At 29.3% G+C, this 22,729-nt stretch overlaps 2 protein-coding genes across 4 annotated transcripts; one reads left to right on the top strand and one right to left on the bottom strand.

The window, feature by feature from the left end:
* LOC114194438 (phenylalanine ammonia-lyase class 3) lies at positions 1-2,772 on the bottom strand. Of its 2 annotated transcripts, XM_028084638.2 has the most exons (3): positions 2,597-2,772; positions 2,105-2,514; positions 1-1,889 (listed from the first exon to the last, which is right to left on the bottom strand). In XM_028084638.2, the coding sequence occupies exons 2-3, from the start codon at positions 2,488-2,490 to the stop codon at positions 146-148; spliced, it is 2,130 nt and encodes a 709-aa protein (XP_027940439.2). In that variant the 5' UTR covers positions 2,491-2,514; positions 2,597-2,772; the 3' UTR covers positions 1-145. The 2 variants fall into 2 exon arrangements, with proteins under 2 accessions (XP_027940439.2, XP_027940438.2); XM_028084637.2 differs by having other exon boundaries at positions 2,105-2,772.
* Positions 2,773-4,744: 1,972 nt separating this feature from the next.
* On the top strand, positions 4,745-12,087 carry LOC114194437 (portal protein). Of its 2 annotated transcripts, none has more exons than XM_028084636.2 (21): positions 4,745-4,937; positions 5,044-5,798; positions 5,920-5,985; positions 6,122-6,262; positions 6,349-6,470; positions 6,674-6,838; positions 7,012-7,117; positions 7,434-7,539; positions 7,631-7,741; positions 8,163-8,326; positions 8,458-8,575; positions 8,916-9,140; positions 9,259-9,467; positions 9,669-9,836; positions 9,919-10,024; positions 10,346-10,483; positions 10,618-10,776; positions 10,951-11,157; positions 11,248-11,442; positions 11,531-11,602; positions 11,699-12,087. In XM_028084636.2, the coding sequence occupies exons 1-21, from the start codon at positions 4,890-4,892 to the stop codon at positions 11,855-11,857; spliced, it is 3,540 nt and encodes a 1,179-aa protein (XP_027940437.2). In that variant the 5' UTR covers positions 4,745-4,889; the 3' UTR covers positions 11,858-12,087. The 2 variants fall into 2 exon arrangements, with proteins under 2 accessions (XP_027940437.2, XP_027940436.2); XM_028084635.2 differs by having other exon boundaries at positions 6,119-6,262.
* Positions 12,088-22,729: the final 10,642 nt, after the last annotated feature.

The following is a 22,729-nucleotide window of genomic DNA, read 5'->3' as shown; positions in this document are numbered from 1 at the left end:
TTAAAAGTAATGACATTTATTTTTCATTTAATCGTATAGATAAAACGTATAAGAGAAGTCCATATTAGTTTCTCACAAATAGTTATTCAAAATAAAAGCGTAAATCATATCACGAAAAATCCCCCTGGCTAGTTTTTGTGGAACATTATATTGGGATGGGAACCCCGTTCCAATCTCTTAGACATTCCAGAATTGGGTCAATTATCTTTGCTTGACACATGGCTGTATATACTTTTTCGAATTCTTCATCTGGTGAGAGAGCTTTTTCGCCTGTGAGCAACCTTATCCCTAACTCTTCCCTCACAAATTTGTACAGTGGATATGACCTGCACTCCTTGATTCTGTTTGGAATTGTTGGATTGCCGTTCTCATAAGCCACCCGTGCACTTTCAATTTCCTTTGGCAAGAGAGACTTCAATTCTTCTTCAAAAGCTCCAATCTTCTCAAAAGTCAACAAACTCACATTCTTGTCATTAATGACACTGCTGTGTGCTTGCTCATAAAGTACCTGCTTCAGTTTTGGCATCAATGGGTACCGAACATTTAAGGGATCATCAATGTAGGAAAATACATATTCTCTATCGACCACTTTAACTAACTCTTCCTCGGTGAGTCGAAATGGGTTAATTTCTTCTTTGTCTTCAGTACTTAATGTTTTCAGTGCAACTCTGCTTACAGTACTCTTGACAGTGTTCTTGAAAATTTCCTCTAAATGCCTCAAGTCAATAGCTTGGCAGAGTGCAACCAGATAAGTTGAAGACATAAGCTTTAATATCTCTATGGCATCGACAGTTTTCAGAGCCGAAATTAAGCCCAAGGAGTTCACATCTTGGTTGTGCTGCTCAGTACTTTGCACATGGCTAGTTACTGGATTTGCCAGATATTGAAGTTCAGAACAATAAGCAGCCATGGCAACTTCAGATGCCTTAAAACCATAATCCAGACTTGGATTTCTACCAGCAGACAGGTTTGATGGTAGCCCATTACTATACAAATCATTGTCTAGTTCAGTAAATTGCGCAAAGATGAGTTTGCCGATTGAAGCAACAGCTAAACGTGCATTATCCATTGAAACTCCAATTGGGGTGCCTTGGAAATTACCACCATTCAGAGCTTTATCACTTGTGACATCAATCAAGGGATTGTCATTTACCGAGTTTATTTCCCTTTCAATTGATTTGGTCGAAAATCGGATGACTTCAATCTGTGGACCAAGCCATTGAGGAGAAGTTACAAGAGCATAACGTTCCTTTTTAGGCTTCTGCAATGGATCTGGCTGTTGCAGTTTAGCATTCTTGACATAAGAGCTTCCATCTAGAATGTGCTCCATAATAGCAGCAGCTTCAATTTGACCAGGATGGTACTTCAGCTTATGTATAAGGTGATGTGTAAACTCTGGCTTTCCCTGCATGACTTCAGCAAAAACTGCTGATAGAACTTCTGCCAACAAAGCTAAAATGTTTGCCTCAAAAAGCACCACAGAAGCTACACCAGACCCAACGCCTGTGCCATTTACAAGAGCAAGACCTTCCTTGGGCTTCAACTCTAAGAACCCACTTTCTAAACCTGCTAAATGGAAAGCTTCCTTAGCACTGAGGGACTCTCCAGAGGGTCCAACAGCTTTACTGTTTCGCCTACCAGTTAGCAATGCAACAATATATGACAGAGGAATTAGATCACCAGACGCAGTAAGTGTACCACGTAAGGGTAAGATTGGGGTGACATTGTTGTTCAGGAGTTTGGTGATAGCTTCTAAGATTTCAAATCTAATACCCGAATACCCTTGAAGAAGGGTATTAACCCTCACAAGCATTGCTGCTCTGGTTGCTGATTTTGGCAGTGTATGAGACAACTCTGTTTCGTAGCCAAATATAGCGCAATTTAAAAACCTGGGAAGGAAAAGGGGTAAATCCATGTATACATAAACCAAAAGAAGAACTTTATATAATTCTAATGGAACTTTGTCTGATTTTTTTCATCAGGTGAAAGTGATAAACTCAGAATAATCAGTGTTTTGACTTTGACTAGGAAGTTGGATAATTGCTACAGATTTTCTAACACACATACATTCAGAATGAAGCAAAGCAGAGTTTTTGATCGTCACCTAACCATTTCCTTCTGAAGAGCAAGGCCATCTTGAGTTTTCCTGTTGGAGGAAGCACCAAAACCAGTGGTAACACCATAAATGGGAGTGCCTTTGTCGATGTTATCCATGATCCACTTGCAGCTAGCTTCAACCCCTTCCCTTGCAGACTCTGAAAGGTCAACCTTAGCCTGCAAGTAATGGTGAGCAACAGCAGCCACCATTGACACAGTGAGCTTCTCCTCTCCACCCACATGGATCACTGCCCTCCGGTACTCCGCCGCCATCCTTTTCACTTCCTCCAAGTGGCTACCCTTAAGTGATTCCGCCGCCTCACCCCAGTTAAGAGGGTCTGCGTCACTTTCACTACTACTAATACTACCCTTTTGAGGAGTAACGGTTGCCATGTTTACAAATTGCTGAAACTAGCACTGCGAGAGATCAAAAGTTGTACATGGAATAGAAATTTCAAAGCTTTAAGTAGAGGGCAGCGCTTGGTTGGTGAATGAATACCTCTATGTGCTGGGGTAGGTGGTTAGGTATCTCTTTGAACTTTGATGCATCAAAATTCGTAAGTGTTGGTCACTATAGATGACCCAGTCATTTTGGCAGCATACAACCCTAAAATGAAAATGAATAGAGGTTACCAATTCTGCAATACGTTTGAATGCTTCAACAATTCAAGCACAAAAACAAAACGACAATGATTAGATCATTTTTCTTTGTCATCATCTGTGATACGTTGTTATTGAAATTCATACGAATTGACTTGTTATACATTGAATTAAAATTGAGTTATCTCAAATAATTAACATATTTCATTAAGTATTATTATACAAAAACATAACGTTTAATCTATAAATTAAGTGAATTGTATTTAGTTTAATCAATATTTAAAAAACGTTTTTTTTTTTAATCTAATCTAATTCTATCCGTAATAAGCCAAGTTAAGCCACGAGTTTGAACGTTATTTACATCTCACTTATAAGTTTGAAATTCAAATAAAAACATATGTAAACAACAGATTAAACTTTTTTTTATGAAGATGAAAGGTTTTTAATAAACTTTGAAAATTGCTTATATATAAATAATTGTATTTTAATAAACATATGTAAACAATTGATTAAACTTTTCTTCATAAAGATGAGAGGTTTTTAATGAACTTTGAAAGTTACTTATATATAAATAATTGTATTTTAAAAAGAAATTAGCACATCAAGGATGCTTTTTTAAAGCGTCCTTTTGTTTTTTTTCTTTAAATTTTAAAGTATTAAAAAATATGGTTACAAAATTTAGAACGGAGTCTTGTGATTGGTGTATTACATAAGCAGACAATTTGTTTCATTACACATGTGTTTATCTATTTGACTTTTTCCTCTCTAAAATATATAAATTTAATCCTCAAAATTAGACACGTAACATTAAATTACGGTGATAATTCCCACAATATTTGTCTGAAAAATTTTTGTACCTCCTTACGATATAACTCAAAAGGTTTATTAACTTCAAAAAATACATTATATAATTCGAATGGAAAGAAAATATTTATTGTATTTTATATAATTAAATGTGGCTTATCTTAACTCGTAGAATTAACTATGGCTTAAAAATAAATATTAATATACTCTGATAAATGCATGTATTTTGTAATTGTGTTTTACAAATTTATAACCACTTGAATATATATATATATATATATATATATATATATATATATATATATATATATATATATATATATATATATATTGAGTTGATAGTACATTTAAGCAAACTACATCAAATCTTAAATTAGAAAAAAAAAATGTGCATATGTAAAAAGACATGAAAACATCTTGATTGGATATTCAAATTATGTTTCAAACTTTATTTTAATGGCATTTATCGTCAGAGTTAAATATTGCACAACAATTTGTGCGTTTTCTGAAAAAAAAAATTTCCTTTAAAAAACAAAAATAAAATAAAATAAAATAAAAAGTTGATTTTAAATGAATTTAGTGAATGGTGCGTAAAATTATTAAGTTATAAAGTAGTTGAAAAAGGAATAATCTTCTCTAAAATATGTTAAGAGAAGAGAAAGAAAGTTAAATTTAATGTATTTGATTTTTTTTATCAATGTATTTAATTAATAAAGTAAGTATATTATGTAATAGATGGATTGAGTTAATTGATTCAATATTAAAGTCCAATTATCAATCAGATAAACAATAAATTTAGTTGTGTTTGACCAAAACACATGATTTATTTCTTTCAAAATATTTAAGATGATTTTGATCCATTTGAACTCATACATAAACTATTAAATGTTATGTAATAATTGACTTGTGTAAAAGCATATATTAATCAGCAAGAGGCTTTTTTTTTAATTTGAATTTTTATATTGGCAGTAAAATTTCCATTAAGTCAATTAACCACTTAAGAAAACTGCGCTATCATTTGTTTTTACTAATTAAACCACTTAAGAAAACTGCACTATCATTTGTTTGTACTAATTAAGGACTTTTTATTATTTTAAAATATTATTGGAATTAATTAAAAAATATATATATGGTATTTTTAGCATGGAACCAATCGTTTATTTAGGGAAACGTGCTATAATTTTTATACAAATATATAAAGAATGATCTATGACGCAATAAAGGTTTGAAAATTCAAAGTAGCCGTTGGACGAGAGTTCCCCTGTTTTAGTTCTACACTGCACTCTCGTTCACTGCATCACTGTCACTGAATCACGCTCCTTTCGTTTTTCTCTTCCTCTGTTTCATTTTCATTCATTCTTTCTTTCTCTCTCTCTCTTACATTCGCCATGTTTACCGAAGGTTTGGACGAGAGCGCAATCCAATGGATCAACCAGGTATCTCTTCTTTCTTCTTCTGTGCGATGCACTATTTCACTTTCTTTTTTCGTCACTTTTTTTAGGGATTCTTTGACCCTTTTTCCAACTTCAATGTTTTCTACAGGGATCCAAACCAAAGCTTGAGGTTGAAGATCCTCCTCCTTCTCTGATACGCTCTCCTCTGGCGGAGAAAATCAGCACAAGCGACCGATTCCCGAGATCTCCCATTTTGAGTTCCGCCAACGCTCTCAATTCCCCTGTTCTGCCTCCATTGAAGTTCCACTCAGCTTTGTTACAGCCGCGCAACCTCGCATTTGGCTACGGCGATCACCATGCCGACAACGACAGCGACGTCAGCATGGAGGATGACTTCTCCGACGAAGAACTCTCTGCCCCCAGCAACCTTGATTACTCCGACTCGCCAATTCCGCACAATTACGACGAGGAACAACTGTTTGGATCTAAACCCCAAGGGCAAGGGCGCTGTGGAATTCTCAAGACGGGTTTGGCCAATCAAAACCTAACCATTCAGGTTCCATGCAGTGTCAGAAGATTCACGGATGGAGAAGTGGGTTTCAATAAATGTGTTCAAAGAAAGCTCACTCCAGTTGGTGGCGCTGTTCAGTTTCAGAAGAAAGTTCGCCCTCGCAATGTGAAATGCCCTGATGACGCCGTCGGATTGGGTACTCCGAGTGCTCCTCCCATCATTGATGCTGATTTTTCAGTAGAGAGGGATTCAGAAAGCTCGGTCAAGAATGAACCAACTGATCGTTCATCTTGGCCATCACGGGACTCTGTGGATTATGATGGCTCAAAGAGTGAGAGTTCCATTGAACAAAAACCCAACACTGTTACAAAAACCACTGAGCCTGGGGAAAGGTGTTGTCATTTCTACCTTCACTCACTGCAACGATCTCAATTTATGTTTCTCTATTTTTATCTGTTCGGAATCATCCTTCCCTAACCTGTTGTCGTGTACTTTTGATACTATACTCTGCAGGCTGGATAATACTTTTACAGATGACTTAGAAAGACAGACTCCTCATTTACAATATTACCGCAACAGGTGCCCCCAATCTTTGACTTTGAATCAACATTAATACTTTGCTAATATAGTTAAGTTTAATTAATATAGTTCACAATGTCGCTTTGAAATTCACATTTTAGTGTCTTCTTTCTTTTATGGTATGTTATCTCAGCAGCTGCAATAGTCAATATGCCTGGCAAACCCTTATCACTTATGACGCCTGTATACGTTTATGCCTACAAGCATGGGCAAGAGGCTGCACTGAGGCTCCAGAGTTTTTAAAAGATGAGTGTCTGGCTCTCCGAAGTGCCTTTGGGTGGGTTTCGTATTGTTTAACAAGCGCACTTCTTTTGGCTTCATTTATTGCTTTCCGTCATTTCTTAAAGTGCACTGTTTCCTTAGATTGCACGAGTTCTTGTTGCAACCTCGAGGTGTAAAGCTAACTGAAAGAAGAAATACAAGAAACTCAGAACAAACAGTTCCCCTGAAGATTAAGAAAGTTGTAGGGAAAATAAGAGTGGAAGGTAATCTTACAATCTCAACGGATTTTTATCCTTCAAATACTATGAACTTAAATAGGATTTTAATTGTAAATTATTGTATGAAATGACGTTTTTCAATAGACATATTTTAATACTTACTTTTCTGTAATCATGTTTATTAACATTGGATCTCCTTCAAACGACTTGAGAATAGTGTAATATGATATCCTATGTGAAAATTGCAGTGAGGAAACTCCGCATTATACCTAGACAAAAACTTAAGATCACAAAGTCACAGAGGGGATCACACTACATGCATGCTGGGGTGGAATATGTCCGGCATGTTTCATCACTTGTGAAAACTGGCATAAATTCTATGAAGTCGGCCACATTCTCACTGGCATCAGAAGGTTAGTTCATCTGATGGAAGGATTTGGAACTCTTTCATTTTATAGTTTAGAAACCATTTAACTTTGATATGGGAAATATCTCACTGAAACATTTATAGATCTCTTTTCTTCATTAACACCTATCCTGTGATTACACAATGAATGAATAAAAGATGTCTGTTTTATTCTTGTAGAGCCACTACATTGTTTGATCCAACTTAAGAGTACAACGGAAGAAAATGAACCGGAGCCATCTTCTGCAATTCTTCTGCGCCCTGGAAGTGGAGATTACCATGATTTGTAAGTTTTATTTTTTTTTTTAATTTTATGTTTGAACTAGGAGATGCTCTTCTGATTGATCTGCTGTCAGGCTCTTAGAAAATAGTGAAACTTTGAAGTCAGTGAAGGTTTTCCAAATGCATTATAGCATGATATAGTTGCAGACAATCTTAAGTGTTGAAAATCATACACTATTCATTAAGTTCTGCTGGTACACAGCCGATGGCAATTTACACTGTATATTCTTTGAGAAACTAAAAATTACAATCACACATCTTCATTTCTTCCATTGTTGAAATATTAATCATATAAATCTCAAACTGCTTTGTAATTTCAGTTTCCCATTGAGCCAAGGGGATGCTTTAATTGTAGAAGTCCAAGATTCCAAAAAGGCAGTCCATGGTGAAGCCAGAATTCCAATTTCATCCCTCAGTGATAATCCTGTATGAATTCTACCCTTTCATCGTCCAATAAATATTACTTTTCGACCCTGCACCTTCCACATTCACATAATGAATTATCTTGAATGAGCAGAGTGACCGAATTAGGTGGTGGCCAGTATATCATGATGAACGTGAATGTGTTGGCAAGATCCAGCTGTCTATCGGCAGCACAATGACGAGCAACGAGAACACTCATATTAAGGTTCTATCTCTACCAAAATTTAGTTTCATAAATGTTTTTTTTTTTTTTCAGTAGAAATTTTCCAGTTAGTTGACGTAGGATCATCCTCCAAGTTACCATTTGTGGATAAAGGCAAAGAAGAAAACATGTAGATGAAATATTTTTAATAACTGGATTCTATCTTGGATTAATTATGACGAGGATCATGCTTATCAACTGTCTTTAATCAAATTTATCATTTGCGGCTATTGAAAGAGAAACCTATTCTAATTTGATTGTACCAAGTATTTGTTTTATTTATTTAAAGAAAAGGCTCATCATGACTAAATTATTATTCTATCTTAGACTTCACCACTAAACACCAATGTGTCATTTCTGGCTGTGCGTGCCATTCTGAGCATAGATTTGTGTTTTCATTTACTCAGTTTCTACATTTCTGCAGAGTGCGGCTGTTGTGGAAACTCAAGCTTATGATTTATTATTGGAGGGTGCCATGAGTGCGCAACATTTTCACTCCCGAAACTTGCGTATAAATGGACACTGGAAATGGTTGTTAGATGCATTTGCAGACTATTATGGAGTTTCTAATTCATATGCCAAGCTGAGGTATTTTAATTTCATTTGGGTGCCCTAAAAAATGTGGACTAAAATGGTTTTTAATATTCTTTACGCTTCTATATGATTTGTGTATTTTCTTAATTCATTTTTCTCACTTACCTACGGTGTTCTTCTTGTAGATATCTACTACATGTGATGAATGTGGCAACTCCAACCAAGGACTGCCTAGAGCTTGTGAGAGAATTGCTTGAACCCCTAATAAAGGCCAAAAGTGAGAGGAGTTTGACCAGGCAGGAGGTAAGTCATATATTGATCTCTTTCCCACAGCAGTAACTTCCCAAGTCATGTACTTCTGTTGTTCCAGCTTCTCATTAGTTTAATATGCTATGTTAATGGATTTGTTTAGAGTTTAGACCACATTAATACTTGTTATACGTGTCTTTGCACTTCATAAAAGAAAAATTATATGAACAGAAAACATGCGTAAAAGTATAATGAGCAATTGCTTGTATTTCTTTTACTCTGAGAAATCTGTTATTTTTTATAACTAATGCTTTTTCTGTCTAACCAAATTTGCAGTTCCTGATTTTTGGAAATGGATAATGGTGTAACAATTTTCTCTATTTATTTCTCACAGAGAAGTATACTTTCAGACTGTGAAACTCAAATTGAAAGTCTTCTAGCAACTGTTTTTGAGAATTACAAGTCGCTAGATGAAAACTCGCCATCAGGTTTAACGGATCATTTTGGTCCAGCATTTGAGTCTGCAGCACCAGCCTTGGATCCTGCCGTTCAAGTTTACACTAGTCTTCATGATATACTATCTCTAGATGCTCAAACTATTCTAAGAAACTATCTTCAGGTAATTAAAATTTTCACCATTAAGTGACATGTTGTGCCCCTGTTCAACTTAATTTCAAGCTTGAATGCTAAAACTCTTTTTTCCTTTTGAGTCTAAATGAAGTGTTTACTGTCAACAGACTGCAGCAAGAAAAAGGTGTAGAAAACACATGATGGAGACTGATGAATTTGTGTCAAGCACCTCTGAATGTTACCAAATGGATACCGTTACCATCTCAACGGCCTACTTGAAGATGAAGAATCTTTGTGTTTCTATAAGAAATGAAATCCAGGCAGACATAAAGATTCACAATCAGCATACGACCCATGGTCAGCATATATTTCCTAGGTATTTGGCAGGAACAGCTCGCTTCATATGTTAACTGTCCTAACAAGTGGCTTTTCAATTCCTCGTGCATAAAATTACAACGAGGGATTATATTTATATATTATATATAGGAGAGCATTACGCATATTACCATGTCTATTTTGTCAGAGCATTTTAATTTTGGTTCGTAGAATTGTCTGAGATCTATTTTCCAATTTTCAGTTCAATTGACCTCACAAACATAACAGCGGCAGTTTACAGCACAGAGTTGTGTAAAAGGCTGAGAGCTTTCCTTTCGGCATTGCCACCATCGAGTCCACAGGCACATGTAAATGAGCTTCTAGTGGCGACTGCAGATTTTGAACGGGATTTTGAGTCATGGAATATAAGGTTTGCAACATGCAAATACAATACTTCAGATTCCCTAAAGTTAAAATATACTTTCTGACATGCAATACTCTTCACTTTGTAGTCCCGTGCAGGGAGGAGTAGACTCCAGAAATTTGTTCCACAACTATATCATGGTGTGGATACAGGATATGCAACTTGGTTTACTAGATTTATGTAAAGCAGAAAAGGTAGTTGTCATTTCAGTTGTGTTGGAAGTCTTACATCGACTAGAGATATGTTGGGTTCAAACCTTACCTTACAAGTCGGTTTTGTGGGGTTAAGTTAGGTTTAAACTTCACTTTTTAACATGGTATCAGAACCATTGTTTAAAAAGTCTATCTTAGCGAGATTTCTTAAACATTTCGTTCCACCTACTAACGGACCATACAAGTCGGTTTTGTGGGGTTGAGTTAGGCTTTAAAAAAAGCTCACTTTTCTTAACAAGTTGTTTTATGTACAACAAAATCTTGTACATGAGTTAACCTCCCCAATACAAACAAATGATACAGGTGCCATGGGCCGGAGTAACCACAAATCACTCCACCTCCCCATTTGCTGAGGAAATGTATGAGAAAATCAAAGACAACCTTAACCAGTATGAAGTAGCAATCAATAGATGGCCTCAATACTCACTTTATTTGGAAAATGTAAGTTCTAAACTAAATATATTTCTATTTTAAGCCATAAGCATTCAAGATATCTATTTCTACCGTTTTACTCTGTTCTCATGCATGCAAGTAATCCTTGAGTTTGTGGTCCTTGCTCTTTTTCTCTCTGTAAGGCTGTTGCAAACATTGAAAGGGCAATTGTGAAATCCCTCGAGAAACAATACAGCGATACCTTAACTCCTTTAAAGGATAGCATACCAAAGAGACTTCACTTGCAAGTTCAAAAGATAGCTAGAAGACAATCAACAACAGTTCATTTGCTTCCTAATCAAGTAAGTTTTTTGAATTCTTGCTTTTGTCCAGATCCCAAATCCGCTAAGATTAAATACTCAAAATTTTAAGCTCAAACAAACTTTGGTGGCATAATAGAAAGCATGCACGACTGATGTCTATCTATAATGTGTTTATATATTGAAATATTTTTTCACATTTTGATTTATCCACAGTTAGGAATATTCTTGAATACCCTCAAGAGGATTCTTGATGTCCTACATTGTAGAGTGGAAGACATCCTAAATTCATGGGCCTCCTGTCTACCTGTGATGGGTGATAAGAAGACACTGTTTGGGGAGCAAATGAATGGAATAACTGTTCTACTGAGAACCAAATACAAAACGTATTTGCAAGCAATAATAGGGAATCTTGTCAACAATGTAAGATCATTCAGACTCCTTGAGATTTAAAAGTTATTGCAAAGGAAGCCTCTAATGTTTATTTACATTTGATGCAATTGAATTGTTCAGATGCAAGCTAATCGAAACACAAGACTGAAAAAGATTCTTGAGGAAACAACAGAAACCGATGGAGAAGCAGAAGTCCGCGAAAGAATGCAGTTGTTGAATTCACAACTCATTGATTTCGTCTCCAACCTGCATGAGGTCTTTACCAGCCAGATTTTTATAGCAGTATGTCGTGGATTGTGGGATAGGATGGGACAGGTATCCAACTAAACCTCGTATATATGTTTTACATTGTTGGTTCAGAATTTTCATCGATGTCGTTTATTTTGATTCATTTTTGTGCTAGATTATTTTGAAATTTCTGGAAGGAAGGAAAGAAAACAGGATATGGTACAACGGCTCGTCCTATGCTCTTGGGGTAAGTCAATAGTATTAGATTATGTGGCACAGTCTTCTAATGATGCCGATTGCAATATTGTATATTGTATGACGTGTGGACTGTTTCACTTCGTAGATACTAGATGATACCTTTGCTTCTCAAATGCAACGATTACGAGGAAATGCTTTGCAAGACAAAGATATTGAGCCTCCTCGCACAGTGATTGAAGCTCGGTCTATTCTTTGTAAAGACACGGCAAACGCAACCGATCCATCTAATTACTTCTACATATAATTTATGTAGCCTTAGTTATAAATATATATTCCCATATTTCCCTGCTATTGTTGAGAGAGGTGGGGTTATTCTTTGCATGTAAATGTAATATATGTAGGTCAGGCTTCAGAACTCTACATTCATTTTATTCTTTTTGCATGTAAAATGTAATAATGTACTCTTTTGTTCAGTCTTCAACCTCTGATATTTGGCCATCAATTTGACCTGGCTATGAGACAGCTGGAGTAAAAGTAAAATCCCATAAAGGTAGTTATTTATTGAAAATCCTCACAAAGTGATTTTTTTTAATAAGAATAATCTCACTAAAGGTAGCTTTAAATCCATTGATCTTGCATTTGGACTTGGGAGACTAATCCGAGGATTGTTTCAAAATTTAGAACATTTTAGCCTCTTTGTTTTGTATTTGGCCGTTTTGCCACTAGTTTAGTCGTTAATAATGAGTTAATTTGTCTAGTTTTTAATAAGATAAACAGTATTATTTTCTCTGTGTGTGTTAACTTACATCAAAAGTATATTTTATGTGTTTCTTTGGAGTAAAACATTAAATATAATAATATTATTTGATTTAGAGATAACAAGAGATGGAACTATCTTTTATGGTGTGAAACTCTTAACGAAAAGGTATTAATACTGATCTACCAAAAATATTTAGAGTTATCTCCTTTTTCTTATTTTTCATAGTTTTTTTATAATCATCGTTTTCTAACCTCTTGGGTTTCCTTTAGTTTTTATTGTCCTCGGAACCTCCTATTTATTTCAATAATTTGTCTTCAATCTTTCACCTTTTGAAAGTCTCATATGCATAATGGTCACAATAGTAATCAACCAAATCATTATTTAACCTAACTTATCAATCGAAATTGGACTTTATTGAACTAATCTATATTGAGCTTATCAAACCAAAAACCATTTGCTGTGAAGTACATGATATTGTTGTGAATTCATGTTTGATACCCTCTTTCTTATAAAAACTCTTCAAACTCCTTGAAGGTATGCTTTTTAACATCTTCACTTTTCAAGACATTGAGTAATATATGTCACTTTGCTTTTTAACCAGCAATTTAAAGTTAGAGGTGGCAAAACGGGACAAGCCGAACAGGCCCACCACCAATAAACGAGTTGGATATTACAACCCGTTCCATCTTAGGACGGGCTGGCAGGCTGGCTCTTCCCTTTTTTTTTATTTTTTTTAATTTTTTTAATTTTCTTTAACTTTTTTTAAAAATTTTGTTTATAAATCTATTATATATATATATATATATAAACTTATATATATATATATATATATATATATATATATATATATTTATATAATATAAAAACGTATTATTTTTTTATTGTTTTTAGTTTTAAAAATTAAAAAATTAAAAAAAAAAGGTTGACAGGTCAGGACAGGTTGGCCCGTTTTGACCCGTTAAACTAGCGGGCTAAACGGGTCGGGTTACTTTAGGTTGACGGATTGAAAATTTCAACCCGGCCTGATTTAGTATTTTTCTTAGAATTTCAAAAAATGAATTTAGATCAACTTTTTTTTTGCTTTTGTTATTTTAAATTATACATTTATAATATATATATATATATATATATATATATATAGAGAGAGAGAGAGAGACGTGTGTATAAAAAAAACATTTAAATGTGTAAAAAAAATTAAGATTTTAATTGTTTAATCAGTGTTTATAATAATATAAAATAAAATAATTATTACATTTACTTGTTAAATTGCACTCTTGTAATGAATATTGGAATTTAATTCATATTTGTCAATTATACAATAATATTACATATTCGCATTGTTCGAATAATATAATACAATATAATAAATATTAATCTTTTAAACTTTTAAAGAAAAAAATATATTAGAGGATCAATTCATAATGTCCCACCTTTGACCAGTCCATTTCGTAGCGTAATCGAAAGAACAAAAAATTGACAAAATGAAGTTGAAATTTTGAAAACACCAACTTATCCCTAAACATGCTATATAGAATAAAAGCTAACTTTATACCTACTTTAGTCCTTTTTTACATGTTATGATGTCGACAAAAAGATCATTGTATCTATCAAAAGTACTTAATGATTAATACCTATTGAACAATTTTATATGCTTACTTGATAATAAAATATTTGAACTCAACCAATTTGATAATAACCTCTCACATTGGTGATTCTCTCTACAAATTAGTTATGGATGAAAATGGATTGAAATTAACATTATATTTTACACACACGCACGTACACACACATACACTATTTTTAGGAATTTTAATAATTAGTGTTTGTAATAACAAAAATATAATTGTTATATTTACTTGTTAAATTACACTTTTATAATTAATATTATAATTTAAATTGTATGTATCACTCTTAACATATGTTAAACTTTTTAACTTTTTAAATAATATATGTTAAACTTTTCAACTACTTTTTTTTTTTTACTTTTAATTAAAAAAAATAGAAGATGAATCCATTATGTCACATCTTTGATGAGTCAATTTCGCAACTTAATCCAAATAAATAGAAAACATAAAAAGTAAGTTGTTGCATTGAAAACAACAATTTATTCCCTAAACTTGCTGAATATAATAAAAGCTAATTTTATACCTACTTTAGCCTCTCTCTTTTTACATGCTATAATGGTATATATTGGCCCAAAGATGATTATGCCCATGAATTTAAATTCTCTGTTGTGTTTCTCTATGTTGGTAATGTTTTCAAAATACATTGATGGACACTTATATCGATATATTAAAATATTAAAATTATTTTTAAAATACCAACATTAGTATATTCTCGAAGACATAATAGAGAACAACATAAAAAAAATCAACAGAGAATCCGAACGAACGTCATCAAATGCACTTAGTTATTATTACCTATTAGTCTACTTTATGCTTACTTAATCTGTACATATTGGTTATGGATGACAGCTTAAATCAACTTGACTAATTTTATTTGATATGTCTCTTGGAATCTAAAAATAGTGGGTTAGGATCACCTTTATTTTTGCTTTTGTTATTTTAAATTTTACATTTATAAAAGTAATTATATATATATATATATATATATATATATATATATATATATATATATATATATATATATGTGTGTGTGTGTGAGAATGTATAAATATTTGTAAGATGTATTAATTTTATAATAACATAAAATAAAATAATGATTATATTTACTTGTTTAATTATATTTATGTAATTAGTATTATAATTTAAATTGTATATGTCAATGTTATAGAAACATTACCCCTTTGCATTGTTCAAATAATATAATATAACAAAAATAAATTTTTTATTTTTTATTTTTTTACTTTTAATTAAAAAAAACAAGTTTAGAGGATTGATTAATTATGTCCCCACTTTTGACTAGTCAATTTCACAACTTAATAGAACAAGAAAAACATATAAAAACAAGTTGACGCATTGATAACACTAACTTATCTCTAAACCTGCTAAATATAATCAAACAAACTTTATACCTAAATTAGCCGTTTTTACATGTTATAGTAGGATATGTTGACAAAAAAATTGATTATACCCATCAAAAGTAATTAATTATTAATACCTAATAATCCATTTTATGCTTACTTAATTATAATATATTTGAACTCAACCAATGTGATAATTAACCAGTCACATTAGTGCTTCTATCTAAAAATTAGTTATGAATGACAATTCAAATTAATCTGACTCATTTTGATCTAACATGTCTCTTAAATCCCAAAAATGGATTGAGATCAACTTTATTTTAGCTTTTGTTATTTTGGATTTTACATTTATAAAAATTATATATATATATATATATATATATATATATATATATATATATATATATATATAAAAGATTTTAATTAATGTTTATAATAACATAAAATAAAATAAGAATTACATTTACTTGTTAAATTACGCTCTCATAATTAATATTAGAATTTAAATTATATGGTTCAATATTATAATAATATTACATACTTGCATCGTTCAAATAATATAACATAAAAATATTAATCTTTTATCTATTTTTAAACTTTTAATTAAAAAAATTTAGAGATCAATCAATTATGTCTCAACTTCTGCCAGTCAATTTTGCATTAATCCAGATAAGCAGAAACAGGAAAAATTAAGTTGGTGCCTTAAAAACACCAACCTATCCCCATAACCTGCTAAGTATAATAAAAGCTAACTCTATACCTATTTTAGCCTTTTATTTTAGGTTGAAAATTTCAACTCGGCCCACCTTTTTCTTTGGGGACTGACGAGTCCGGTCCACTTTGACATCTCTATTTAAAGTTTCCAAATTTCACTGGTCACTTTTATTAAATATAGTTATTCTCATCAACAAAAAGACACAATATTTATTTTCACATAATAAAATAATATGAGAAGGCCCACGTCAACACACATACAATAATACTTACAAAGCATCATAATGCACCATATATATTTTAATTTAAAGTTTTATTATTTTAAACAAAATTTAAATATTAAATAAAATTAAATAAAGCACAACAAATTTTTTATTTTTTGCTTTTTTTACTTAAAATTTAATATTATTTTAATTTTACTTATATTTATACTTATATTTATTTTTCAGTATATCATAAAAAAATTATATATATAGATATTAATATTTTTTTATTTTTAAAATATATATTAAGAAATATGAGAACATAAGAAATAAATAAAATAATAAATAATAAACTAAAAAAACATTTCAAACTTAGAAAACATAAATTTCAAATAAAATTAAAAATATTAAAAATAGAATTAATTTTTTGATTTCCGAAAGTCGACTTCTGGTAATATATTTTGACTTTCGAAAGTCGACTTCTGATAATATATTTTAACTTTTGGAAGTCGACCGGTAACATATTTTGATTTCCAGAAGTCGACATCCAAAAATAATTTTGGAGGTGTAATATTCATAGTCAAGGGATTTTTTTGGAATTTAAAGAAATTTTGGAGGTGTAAAAAGAAAAAAAAAAATATATTAGAGAATCAATTCATAATGTCCCACCTTTGACCGGTCAATTTCGCAACATAATCGGAACAACAAAAAATTAGCAAAATCAAGTTGAAATGTTAAAAACACTAACTTATCCCTAAACATGCTAGATAGAATGAAAACTAACTTTATACCTATTTTAGCCCTTTTTACATATTATGATGGTATATGTTAACAAAAAGATGATTATATCTATCAAAAGTACTTAATGATTAATACCTATTGAACCATTTTATATGCTTACTTGATAATAAAATATTTGAACTCAACCAATTTAATAATAACCTCTCACATTGATGGTTCTCTATACAAATTAGTTATGGATGACAATTCATATAAACTTGACTCATTTTGATTTAATATGATTCCTAAGAATGGATCGAGATCAGCATAATTTTTGTTTTTGTTATTTTATATTTTACATACATATATATATATATATATATATATATATATATATATATATATATATATATATATATATATATATACTAAAACATATTTAAATATATAAATATTTTTAGGAATTTTAATAATTAATGTTTGTAATAACAAAAATAAAATAATTATTATATTTACTTGTTAAATTACACTCTTATAACTAATATTATAATTTAAATTGTATGTATTACTGTTATAGTAATATTACATATTTGCAATGTTCAAATAATATAATATAACATACGTTGAACTTTTTAAACCTTTTTTTTTTTTACTTTTAATTAAAACAAAAGAAGATCAATCCATTATGTCACATATTTAACGAGTCAATGTCGCAGCTTAATCCAAATAAATAGAAAACAAAACAAAAAAAGTAAGTTGTTGCATTGAAAACAACAATTTATTTTCTAAACATGCTGAATATAATAAAAATTAACTTTATATCTACTTTAGCCTCTCTCTTTTTTTTTACGTGTTATAATGGTATATGTTGGCAAAAAGATGATTATGTCCATGAATTGAAATTTTTTGTTGTGTTTTTCTATGTTGGTAATGTTTTCAAGATATACTGATGAACACTTATATCAATATATTAGAATATTAAAATTATTTTTAAAGTATCAACATTAGTGTATTTTCGAAGACATAATATTAAAATTATTTTTAAATTACCAACATTAGTGTATTTTCAAAGACATAATAGAGGACAACATAAAAAAATCAGCAGAGAATCCAAAGGGCATCAAATGCACTTAGTGATTACTACCTATTAATCTATTTTATACTTACTTAACCTGTGCACATTGATTATGGATGACAGTTTAAATCAACTTGACTAATTTTATTTGATATGTCTCTTGGATTCCAAAAATAGTGGGTGGGGATCACCTTTATTTTTCTTTTGTTATTTTAAATTTTACATTTATAAAAGTAATTATATATATATATATATATATATATATATATATATATATATATATATATATATATATATATATATATATATATATATATATGTGTGTGTGAATGTATAAATATTTTTAAGATGTATTAATTTTATAATAACATAAAATAAAATAATGATTATATTTACTTGTTTAATTATATTTTTGTAATTAGTATTATAATTTAAATTGTACATGTCAATGTTATATAAATATTACCCCTTTGCATTGTTCAAATAATATAATAAAACAAAAATAAATATTTTGTTTTTTTATTTTTTTTACTTTTAATTAAAAAAAAGTTTAAAGGATTGATTAATTATGTCCCCACCTTTGACTAGTCAATTTCACAGATAAAAACAAGTTGACGCATTGATAACGCTAATTTATCTCTAAACTTGCTAAATATAATAAAACAAACTTTATACCTAAATTAGCCGTTTTACATGTTATAGTGGGATATGTTGACAAAAATTGATTATGCCCATCAAAAGTACTTAATTATTAATACCCATTTTATGCTTACTTAATCATAATATATTTGAACTCAACCAATTTGATAATGAATCAATCACATTAGTGCTTCTATCTAGAAATTAATTATGAATCACAATTCAAATCAACTTCTCTCATTTTGAGCTAACATGTCTCTTAGATCCTAAAAATGGATTTAGATCAACTTTATTTTAGCTTTTGTTATTTTAGATTTTACAATTATAGAAATTATTATTATTACTATTATTATTATTATTATTATATATATATATATTAAGATTTTAATTAATTAATGTTTAAAATAACATAAAATAAAATAAGAATTACATTTACTTGTTAAATTACTCTCATAATTAATATTAGAATTTAAATTATATGGGTCAATGCTATAATAATATTACATACTTGCATTGTTCAAATAATGTAACATAAAAATATTAATCTTTTATTTATTTTTAAACTTTTAATTAAAAAAAAAATTAGAGATCAATCAATTATATCTCAACTTCTGCCAGTCAATTTCGCATTAACCCAGATAAGCAAAAAGAGGACAAATTTAAGTTGGTGCCTTAAAAACACCAACCTCTCCCCGTAACCTGCTATTATTATAAAAGCTAACTCTATACCTATTTTAGATTTTACATTTATAGAAAATATTATATATATATATATATATATATATATATATATATATATATATTAAGTTTTTAGTTAATTAATGTTTAAAATAACATAAAATAAAATAAGAATTACATTTACTTGTTAAATTACTCCCATAATTAATATTAAAATTTAAATTATATGGGTCAATGCTATAATAATATTACATACTTGCATTGTTCAAATAATATAACATAAAAATATTAATCTTTTATTTATTTTTAAACTTTTAATTAAAAAAATTTAAGGATCAATCAATTATATCTCAACTTCTTCCAGTCAATTTCGCATTAACCCGAATAAGCAGAAACAGGAAAAATTAAGTTGGTGCCTTAAAAACACCAACCTCTCCCCATAACCTGCTAAGTATAACAAAGCTAACTCTATACCTATTTTAGATTTTACATTTATAGAAATTATTATATATATATATATATATTACGATTTTAATTAATTAATGTTTAAAATAAAATAAGAATTACATTTACTTGTTAAATTACTCCCACAATTAATATTAAAATTTAAATTATATGGGTCAATGCTATAATAATATTACATACTTGCATTGTTCAAATAATGTAGCATAAAAATATTAATCTTTTATTTATTTTTAAACTTTTAATTAAAAAAATTTAGAGATCAATCAATTATATCTCAACTTCTGCGAGTCAATTTCACATTAACCCAGATAAGCAGAAACAAGAAAAATTATGTTGGTGCCTTAAAAACACCAACCTCTCCCCGTAACCTGCAAAGTATAATAAAAACTAACTCTATACCTATTTTAGATTTTACATTTATAGAAATTATTATATATATATATATATATATATATTAAGATTTTAATTAATTAATGTTTAAAATAACATAAAATAAAATAAGAATTACATTTACTTGTTAAATTACTCCCATAATTAATATTAAAATTTAAATTATATGGGTCACTGTTATAATAATATTACATACTTGCATTGTTCAAATAATGTAATTAAAAAAATTTAGAGATCCATCAATTATATCTCAACTTCTGCTAGTCAATTTCGTATTAACCCAGATAAGCAGAAACAGAAAAAATTAAGTTGGTGCTTTAAAAACACCAACCTCTCCCCTGCTAAGTATAATAAAAGCTAACTCTATACCTATTTTAGATTTTACATTTATAGAAATTATTATATATATATATTTTTTTTAATTAATTAATATTTAAAATAACATAGAATAAAATAAGAATTACATTTACTTGTTAAATTACTCTCATAATTAATATTATAATTTAAATTATATGGGTCAATGCTATAATAATATTACATACTTGCATTGTTCAAATAAAGTAACATAAAAATATTAATCTTTTAATTATTTTTAAACTTTGAATTAAAAAAAATTAGAGAACAATAAATTATATCTCGAACTTCTGCCAGTCAATTTCGCATTAACCCAGATAAGCAAAAAGAGGACAAATTTAAGTTGGGGCCTTAAAAACACCAACCTCTCCCCATAACCTGCTAAGTATAATAAAAGCTAACTCTATACCTATTTTAGATTTTACATTTATAGAAATTATTATTATATATATATATATGTATATGTATATATATATATATATATATATATATATATATATATATATTAAAGTTTTAATTAATTAATGTTTAAAATAACATAAAATAAAATAAGAATTACATTTACTTTTTAAATTACATTCTCATAATTAATATTAGAATTTAAATTATATGGGTCACTGCTATAATAATATTACATACTTGCATTGTTCAAATAATGTAACATAAAAATATTAATCTTTTATTTATATTTAAACTTTTAATTAAAAAAATTTAGAGATCAATCAATTATATCTCAACTTCTGCCAGTCAATTTCGCATTAATCCAGATAAGCAGAAACAGGAAAAATTAAGTTGGTGCCTTAAAAACACCAACTTCTCCCCGTAACCTGCTAATATAATAAAAGCTAACTCTGTACCTATTTTAGATTTTACATTTATAGAAATTATTATACATATATATATATATATATATATATATATTAAGCTTTTAATTAATTAATGTTTAAAATAACATAAAATAAAATAAGAATTACATTTACTTTTTAAATTACATTCTCATAATTAATATTAGAATTTAAATTATATGGGTCACTGCTATAATAATATTACATACTTGCATTGTTCAATGTAACATAAAAATGTTAATCTTTTATTTATATTTAAACTTTTAATTAAAAAAATTTAGAGATCAATCAATTATATGTCAACTTCTGCCACTCAATTTCGCATTAACCCAGATAAGCAGAAACAGGAAAAATTAAGTTGGTGCCTTAAAAACACCAACATCTCCCCGTAACCTGCTAATATAAGAAAAGCTAACTCTATACCTATTTTAGATTTTACATTTATAGAAATTATTATACATACATATATATATATATATATATATATATATGTATATATATATATATATGTATATATATATATATATTAAGTTTTTAATTAATTAATGTTTAAAATAACATAAAATAAAATAAGAATTACATTTACTTTTAAAATTACATTCTCATAATTAATATTAGAATTTAAATTATATGGGTCACTGCTATAATAATATTACATACTTGCATTGTTCAAATAATGTAACATAAAAATATTAATCTTTTATTTATATTTAAATTTTAATTAAAAAAATTTAGAGATCAATCAATTATATCTCAACTTCTGCCAGTCAATTTCGCATTAATCCAGATAAGCAGAAACAGGAAAAATTAAGTTGGTGCCTTAAAAACACCAACCTCTCCCCATAACCTGCTAAGTATAATAAAAGCTAACTCTATACCTATTTTAGATTTTACATTTATAGAAATTATTATTATATATATATATATATTACGATTTTAATTAATTAATGTTTAAAATAACATAAAATAAAATAAGAATTACATTTACTTGTTAAATTAGTCTCACAATTAATATTAGAATTTAAATTATATGGGTCAATGCTATAATAATATTACATACTTGCATTGTTCAAATAATGTAACATAAAAATATTAATCTTTTATTTATTTTTAAAGTTATAATTAAAAAAAATTAGAGATCAATCAATTATATCTCAACTTCTGCCAGTCAATTTCGCATTAACCCAGATAAGCAGAAACAGGAAAAATTAAGTTGGTGCCTTAAAAACACCAACCTCTCCCCGTAACCTGCTAAGTATAATAAAAGCTAACTCTATACCTATTTCAATTCGACCCACCCTTCTCTTGGCGGACTGACATGCCTGACCCGCTTTGACATCCCTATATAAA

This window comes from Vigna unguiculata, chromosome 8, assembly GCF_037176805.1.
Source record: "Vigna unguiculata cultivar grain cowpea cultivar isolate G323 ecotype 2 chromosome 8, ASM3717680v1, whole genome shotgun sequence".
In the NCBI taxonomy this organism is placed as follows: Eukaryota; Viridiplantae; Streptophyta; class Magnoliopsida; order Fabales; family Fabaceae; genus Vigna; species Vigna unguiculata.
This window is presented reverse-complemented; position numbering and strand designations above follow the sequence as displayed.